The sequence below is a fragment of the Convolutriloba macropyga genome, chromosome 8 (genome assembly GCF_964194025.1).
Source record: "Convolutriloba macropyga chromosome 8, txConMacr16.3, whole genome shotgun sequence".
NCBI lineage: Eukaryota > Metazoa > Xenacoelomorpha > Acoela > Convolutidae > Convolutriloba > Convolutriloba macropyga.
Window position 1 is genome coordinate 21820760 of NC_134475.1, and position 8890 is coordinate 21829649.

General features: G+C 33.5%; 1 protein-coding gene across 2 annotated transcripts in view; it reads left to right on the forward strand.

Annotated features, from left to right (window-relative positions):
- LOC142344006 (uncharacterized) overlaps positions 1 to 8403 on the forward strand; it is a 30265-nt gene extending 21862 nt beyond the window's left edge. Inside the window, exons 3-5 of one of the 2 annotated variants that reach the window (XM_075395446.1) lie at positions 3522 to 3669; positions 6417 to 6562; positions 7352 to 8403. In XM_075395446.1, the coding sequence (XP_075251561.1) occupies positions 3522 to 3669; positions 6417 to 6562; positions 7352 to 8176 (1119 nt within the window). In that variant the 3' untranslated portion in view covers positions 8177 to 8403. Of the gene's footprint in view, positions 1 to 3521; positions 3670 to 6407; positions 6563 to 7351 lie in introns of both variants that reach the window. The other variant, XM_075395445.1, reaches the window with a different exon arrangement.
- Positions 8404 to 8890: the final 487 nt, after the last annotated feature.

Genomic DNA, 8890 nt, shown 5'->3' on the forward strand with positions numbered 1-8890 from the left:
CATATGACGTTGAATGTGTATTATCATTTCTTAATTTTTTATATTTGCTCAATTTGGTTAAGTTTTGCAAAATAATGAGAAAAAATTTAACTCTGGTTGGCGAGAAACCGAATTTTATTCATAATTTAGCGTCGGAAGTTTCTGGCACTAAAGCTTTGCATTTACCCTAAGTTCTAATATCAGCCCATCAAAGCTACAAATTTTCAGAAACCTGGTTTTTGTAAATTTAATTGAAATTAATATATTTTTTATTTTGAAGAACAAGCGTTCAATTATAAAATTTCAGTGTCAGAACTAGTGGTAATTTATAAGTTGTAACTGATAAATGGTTAAAAAAGCATGAAACTGCAAATAAACGCAAGTATTTAAAAATAACTGCGGAAATCTTGAGAGAAGAAGCAACATAAACTCAGCTGCAAGTAATGCATGGCAGTTTTGCTTAATATTGTAAATTTTTGGATAGTTTCTGCTGCCCCTTTTGGGTTTTTGTTCCGACCCCTCTTGAGGAGGGAACTATATATACTCAAATGGGTTTTTTTTGTTCAGACAATTATGGCCGATCGATATATTCATCGTACAGAGTTGAGACTGGTATCATTAGAAAGCTTGTCCAAAGTAGAACATGGAATATTTTTTTTTTCGATTTTCGTTTAAGACAGGGAGTTATCGAGGTTTAAACTTTTGAGAAAACAGAGTGAATTTCGTTGATTTTATTCACATTTTCCGGAATTTTTGACTAAAATTTCGCTAATTTCGCTAAAATTTGTTAAATTCTTGTAAAAAAGTGTTTTTGATTTTATTTTTAAAGACAAAAAATATTGTCGGCTATTTTTTAAAAAATTTTTTGTCAAAAATTCCGGCTAAATATTTCAAAATTCAAACTTTTTCATCAAAAACAGCACGAAATGAGTTTCTTTAGTCAAATTTGATTAACGTTGCAGGAAGTACACACCCAAACCCCACTAACACAATCTTTTTAGACTCAAAAGGAGGCTATTTCTACTTCAACTTCCTTACGAGTGCACCGTAATTAAAATTTTGCCGTTTTATGGTAACTTTAATCTTTGATTATCCTAAACGCAGAATTAATTTTTGATTTTTTTAAATAACAAAGTTTCCCTATCTGTAATATTCTAAAAATTAGGTGTTCCTATTGGACGAACAGCACTAGCAGAGCTAGCTCTGGACCCATCATGGACTGTTATAATCCAAAAAAAAAATTCAGATTGTAATCAGTCGGACTTTTTTATTTAAAAAATTCGATATTTTTTATTTAATAATTAATTAACATTACATTTTAGATCAAATCTCACTAGTGATAGGTCCAATTCGTTTCCTAGGTAGCTTCAAATTACTGTACCTAGTTTGTTAATTGAAAGCTTATGGTCGTTTTGACTATTAAAAACATTTGATTTTTGAATAATTAATGGCTTATTGAAATTTGCCTGCATTTTTTTTTCAATTTGTTCAAATTGTAGCTTAGTTTCAGCAATGATAGAATGTTTCTTTTTTCCACTGATTTCCAATTCAATTTTATTGCGGATTTACACCTTAAGTTATGGTTTTCGGCCTTGATAGTACTAGATGTCACGTTTTCTTTATTTTCAGGTATTTGCCCATTTTTCACCTATTCTAGTTTTCTCACATTATGATGTTATTGACGGTTCATATATCGCATTATTGTCGTCAAAAAGGCACAGTTGATGATATTAAAATTTTTCAGGATATATACTCGGGTTTTATCAGCTTTGACGATACATTCTTGAAGAGTTTAATTGAATTTTTTAATTTTGTCTTTAACTGTCGTTTTTACTTTGTCTTTTTACTCGTATGATATTTTCTCTACAATGACCCGGCTTTATGGTTTTGTCATGGAACATTAGATGGGCCGATTTTCGGATTTTAGTAAATAGCTGATGACTTTCTTGATTTTAAATATAATTGTTTTCCAAAATAAAAAGAAACACTTCAACTTCGCAATTTGGTTTCTTTTATTGTCTGTTTGTTACCTAGTCTCGTTAGTTACAGGCCACACTCGACAATATTGTTGTCAAAAGAAGGTGTCAAAGGTATTGGTGACATAAAATCTAATGTTTTGAAAGAATTCGTTATGACTTTACTGGCTTCGATACGGGTTTCTCGCAAAAATTAAATTATTTTTTGATTTTTATCACATTTTACGTTCTTTTTGTAGACCTAAGATATATTCTGGATAAATGAAGGTCTCGATTGCTGCCTTTGGAAGAATAAACGATTCTATTTAATTATTTCATCTTGTAATTAATGGCTTTCATGTTGTTGGAAATATTTTTTTTGGAAACATAATTTACATTTTTTACATAGTTTTGACTTTTTTTCTTTTTTGTCTACTTGTTTCCTGGTTTCATTATGAAGAGGTCAAATATAAACCATCGGGGTTCGATGAAGGTGCAATCAAACATGGCTTCGAAATCAATTTCTGGCAAAATTTAACTGATGTTTGTTTGTTGTCTATTTGTTGTTCTTTTTGAAACCGCATAAACATTAAACTCTGATGGTTATTAATTCTCATCTTTAGAAACACTGGTAATTTAAAAGCTATGGGATATTTTAGTTGATTTCTAATGGTTCTTGTTAATTCGAAACTAAATGTTTTTTAAAAAAATTAAGCGATTTTTTCAAACTCACTATTTTTGTTCCATATTGTCTAACTGTTACCAAGCCCTATTATGCACTGGTCCCATATCTTTTCTGGTGATTTACAAGTTATTTTGTTTAGTATCAGTTTTATCTGACGCTATTTTGACTTTGTTATTGAATTTTGCTTTTTAAAACGGACATAAATTTTTTGATGTAATTGATGTTTGTTGTTATTTTTATTTGGTTTTGCTGTCCGGCTTGACTCGTTTTCTTAATATTAGCATATCTCATCAATCTAATGCATCATGTTTTGCTCCAATGAGTTATTTGCTTTGGAGGCTATCCTTTCGTTCATACACCTAATTTTTTTTTTTAAATACTTGAATTTTTGGGGTTTTCTATCTGTTCCTCATTTTGTAGACAATTATGCCAAAATTGTGGATGAGTGGGGTCAGAACCTTATGTGCAGTCGCACATTACCGAGCCTCCTTGTCAAAACTGTCCCTTAATCAGTTTTTGATAAACACTTCAATTTCCGATTTTGATCCTTGTATGATAAACAGGAAATCATACATTCATATCTGACCCTTTATGATTAACAGGAAAACGCAATATCGTTATAGAGATAATTAAACGTGAAATTCAGTCTAATTTACTTCAGCTGAAATTAGCGTCTCAATTGTGGCAGCTTAATCATCCCTTAGAAACCTTTGTGAGACTTTTATGATTACTAGGAAATTATGCAAATCATATATGGCTCTGTATGATTAATTGTAATCATATATAACTTGTATGATTTTTGTTTGTTTGACGCCCCGGGAAAAAGCTTTTTTTGAAATTATAGGCTACCTGTTTTTGCGATACAATTTTGAGATAAATGTTTGTAATATGCGTGTTTGTAGGAACTACAGGAAGCTGACTTCTGGCCGAACCAGCTGAGAAAGATGACAGAAGAGCAGAAATATTTCACTCCGCGTCTTTTAAGAGAAGGGAGAGGTGGACAAACCGTAGAGCTGAAACCTGTCCGGTGGGCAGTCTCCAGTGCCACAGGTCAGCCTTAACTTCAGTCACGGTACCACGGCTGAAGGTTTACAGGCAACTTTTCAATTTGCCTCCTCGTGCTGCTAACATTCCAGACTAAAGTCTGCCATGATCAAAAACATCTACGCCGGACCGATGTTCCAACTTTAATCCACCTCTGATGACCTTGGGTTATGGTTTAATATCTATTCCTTTCTTAATTAATTGGGAAAAGAGAAAAGAGAGTATGAGTGGTTTTTTTGTATAAATAAGAGTGGATGGATAAAAAAACAAGACTTTTGCTTGCACCATTGGGTTGAGTTTATTTCTACATTCTTTTACGTGGATTGATGTCGATATTACAATTTCATAATGACATTATTCATTCCGTTTTTTTTCAGTCTTAATTTTACCCTTTTTCCATTTGGTGATCAGGGGAATTGATGGTTTTCGGTGGGTACCGAAGCACTTCCGTCTAGAGAGTTTGTCCGTGTAATAGAAACGCACATCTCTCTCTCTCTCTCTCTCTCTCTCTCTCTCTCTCTCTGGAATTTTTAATTTTTTTCGTATCATTATTGCAAACCTCGATCAAATATCGGTATAACTTTTTTATACAGCAAAAGCCCTTCATACCTTTTTGAAATAATGGCCAAAATCACGGCACGGCTCGAGATATAAACCAGAATCTCAAAGTGATTTGAGCATAGTCGCTTGAAACACGCACGTTACAAGGTTTAAAATGCCGACATTGTAAGAATCTGGTACAGTTTAGAGGAAAATATGGTATTTTAAAATCTCTAAAATCTGGCACTGCAGACATCTGGCATTTTGAAAAATGCACATGCATGTTTCAAGCATCAACGTTACGATGATCGCAGCATTAACTGCCAAATATTCCACTCAGATGAGTACCTTTAGTACAGATTACATGATTTCGCTTGAAATCACAAAGAACTTCGGGCCTATATTGCAAACCAAGTAGTGGTTCGAGATTTTAAAACAGAAATTGAAGTGATTTCTGCCCGTTTACTTAACCTCACTCAAAACATGTCATTTGCGAGTTTCTAAATGCCGAAAGTTTATGGAAGTCGCCTACTGGCAATGTATAAAAGAACTTCTGGCACTTTCAATTTTGGTACTGCTGAATTTCGGCATTTTGAAACTTACAAGTGCATGTTTCAACCGTGTCTGTGTCTGTCTTTTTTGCAGTAAACTTGAATTTGTGATCTTTAAAGCATCATTAAAGGATTACTTGATATCACTGATTGCAGACGATACTATTTTGTACTAATCTTGTATGACTACTAAGTTATGACGTTTTTATATGACTTCCAGATCATCAGTCATAGTAACTATGTTTTAGGCAAATAACGCATTTTTTGGCGCGTTTCTGTGACACTTTACAGTACATTGCCCGATCGGACACCCACAGCACTATGAAACTTTGTTTCCAATTTCAAAGACCCTAGTCAAAATTGGAGCTAAATGGTTTCTTCGTCGTTTGAGTTTACATTTCAAACTTTTTTTTGTACGTCAGAAAGACTTTTTTGTACGTTGAGTCTGTTTCTTTTCATAGAAACAAAAGGTGTAGATATTATGCAGTAGATAATAAAACCAGTGTAGTTGATCAATTGGCAGTATACGAGGTAACATTTTGTTTTTTTTTTGCAATTTGCCAAACTCTTGTCACTTTCTGTTATTTAATTTTTCGGCACTTTGAAAATAATAACAATTACCAATCCCGTGAATTCATTGTTCACAGAACAAAAACTTCTGGCGTGGTTTCAACTCAAACTCTACGAGGACATCTTTTCGTTTTTCTTCCGATCCGAAGTCGGCAAACAATACCCAACTTGAACCAAGACATCATTCGAGTGTGGTCTTTTACGATGTACAATCGATAAGGGGTTGCTTTTTCCTAATTTGAGGACTCATGTTAATGCAAAATAAGGTTTATTTAGCTGAGGATAAACAAACATTTTTAAAAAATTAAGTAACGCTGAAGGAATTTGTTTTTGTTGCATATGTGATGCGATTATTTCTCAAATTCTACTTTTTATTTCATAAAAATTCACAATTTGTGTCGCTCATACCGGAAATTTTTGAAACTTCTGTTTTTCTGGTATTTTGTATATTCAGCAACGGCACTGCTTGAATCAATGAAAAAAATTAAATTTGAAAAACCTTAAATTTGATTAGTGTTTTCAATAAATTATGAGCATACGATTAACTGTTCCGGTGTTAACAAGTTTGTTAAACTGACCGAAGCACATCAGTTTTTGTCGGTATGAGTGGTTTTTGTTAATTTTCGAACGCAAATCAAAGTTTACAAATCTTTCAAAATTATAACTGGGTGAATATATGATCAAGTTTTACTCCTTAAATAAACAATCAGACTGCCTCCTCAATATAGAGGTTGTTTTGTTACTTTCCCATTGCGAACTGCTTTTTACGGCATAATAAAGGATTATTATATGTATCGGATTCACAGCAACGGAGGTTTAAAGGGACGAAATCTGCCTCTTCGTGTGCTTGAAATGGACGAAAAACTCTTGCCATGCAGTTGAAATTGACGACAAGAGTTTTCCACCTATGCTGCTTTATTTTTGTTTATGATCAATGAATTCCCTATTTATTGCTAATCTTTTGCTAGAGGTTTTTTAATTTTGTTGGTTTGGGAAGCTGAAGTCTGAGTTTAACAAAATAACAAATTTCCTTTGCCAGCTGAACAATTTTGCTGTGAACCTTATAATTAACATTGTATTTAGGTTATCCAGAATGGGACCCAGTGTTCTACGAGTACTTCCCCTTGTGCACCCTGTGCAAGATCAAGCTAGTGTCAGTGAAGAAGGAGGAACACAACGACTTCCAGAGGAGACACTTCTCAAAAGAATGTGAACAATTCTACATTTCACTTGCAAAGGCATGTTCTACCAATGAACACTCGGCTCACTTTAATTTACACACTGCAAACAACAATTTCGCTTGCAATAGCTAACATACTTAAAAACTAATGCGCGTTTTTGTTTTTGTTGATAACGGGTTGAGTAGTTCAAAAAGAGGTGGGACTAACCCTAACAGTTAAAATCAATGTAAGGTGTAAAATATTAATTATAGATGTTCATATTCGACAAAGGAGTGGTTGAATTTTTTAAACAGTTTTTCTTCGACACCTGGCGTTGCATATTATTGTTGCAATAGTTTTTAGCATCTGATTTTAGACAAAAAAATTTAACAAATGATAAAAAATACATAAAAATTCAGTCGTTAAACGTGGATACAGTTGAAACGTGGATATTATAGCACACATTTAATCTCACTTTCACCAAAACATTAGGCCAGATTTTTGTAACTAAGTAAGTAGATTGTAAACCGAAACTTGGCGTGAATAATTTCTGATCTTGTTAACTTTCTTTTAACTGCGATTCTTCCCTAACTTATAGTATTATTTTTGGAGATTTATTTTAGACAAACTCAATAAAATTAAGGTAAATTTACCTTAAACAAGAACTTGACTCACCTTAAGCGTTACAGTATATACCTGCCTTTTCGAAAATGACATCAATTTACGCTAACTTTACCTCAACTTTAGCTTCAAACAAACTTGAGCTTCTCAACTTGAGCTTCATAACAAAAATTTTCACTTTTACCTTGCTTACCTTAACTTTAATTGCTAGCGGTTTATTAGAATTAACAGGCAACATCTTTTTAGGCAAAACTGAGTGTTACGCACTGCATGGACGAACTGCGTAGGGTGTTCCAAAATCAAAGTGCATCAAACGGATCCATTCTTAAACTCCAAGAGGAAATCGAGCAAAAAATGAGCACTTTCAAAAAGCAACTCTCAGCCACCAACGAATTGACACCTGAAAAGGGTTCCCAAATAACCCTGGTTAAAAACCTGACCAAGGGTAACCAAGATTGGTACAGAACCGCCAAAAGCGACTTGGACAATTTACTCCAAGATATTTACAACACAATTCCGCTGAAATCGCTGACTGAAATGCAAACGGTCGTTGAGAAAATCGCAATTTGCTCAGCTATTTCGGTTGTGAAGCAAATTTTCGAAGAAACAATGAAGATATGCAAGCAATACGAGCTTTCGTTTGCTATTTTGAACGATATTTCTTCTGTTGAAAGCCGATTGTGGTACAATTTGAATCATCTTGACGGATTGGAATTGGAGGAATTCATGTATCTGAAAGAGAATCTTGAATCCCATGTTAGTTCTATGATTTCTCAAGACAAAACCATCAAATTTGTCGTTTCCACTTTGCAGTATGAAAAAGAAGGCAAAAGTTATGTATTGAGGGTAGTGTTCGAAACAACCTCAGTCAATTTGTCTCGTGTGATGAAAGATTTGACCGCAAAATGTCGCAAGAGGTTCATTGAAGAAACGTTGGACGCCATTTCGAATTTGATGACGTCACACCATATTCAAATGTTCTCAAAGCCTTCGAAAAATTTGCAGGTCACAGCTTCAACTAGTTGTTTGAGCTTGAACCGACGGAACAAGGAAAAATTATCGACAATTTAGTAATAGTTTTATACATGATATTTAAATTAAATGCTTCTGATGCTCTTGCTCTCTTCAATAGAACATCTGTTATACAACATACTATCATTTTGCAGACTTTATGCTTGAAAAGTTCGAATGGAAGTTTAGCCAAACATTTGTATGCTGTAATTCTGCGGGTGAATTTGTTATATCCACGGGGTATGGATATAAGAATTGCATAGGAGTTAATTTATTCTTGAAACTAGCGAAGTTTGTGAAATATCACCCATTGTGATTGACTCAATTTAGACAAAAGCTGTTTGCAAGGAACAGGATTAAAATGGACAACTAATCGCGAGCAGATAAATAAAGAAAATGAATTGATCATAAAAATCAAATCATCAAGAGACGGAAAATCATTACGCGAAAACAGTATATAAATCATTCAGTTAATTCCTGACATCAAATGGATCAAAATGAGTTTAATTTAGAATCAGATTCCGTTCTGTATAACATTTTCCCTTTTTGAGAAACATTTTTGGAAACATGTTTTCAGAATTAATAATAATAGAATTAAAAAACATACTCTGGGTTTTCAAAATTTTTATCGTTCATGCGAAGCGTTTTTGTTAGACCATGCTAAAAATCCAGTACCGAATGGTGTAATCCATTTGAAGTTGAAATAACGGAGAGCAAATTCTCGAATTTGTTGGAGAGACTTGTCCAAAAAGGAAGTCGTTCAATGGAAATGCG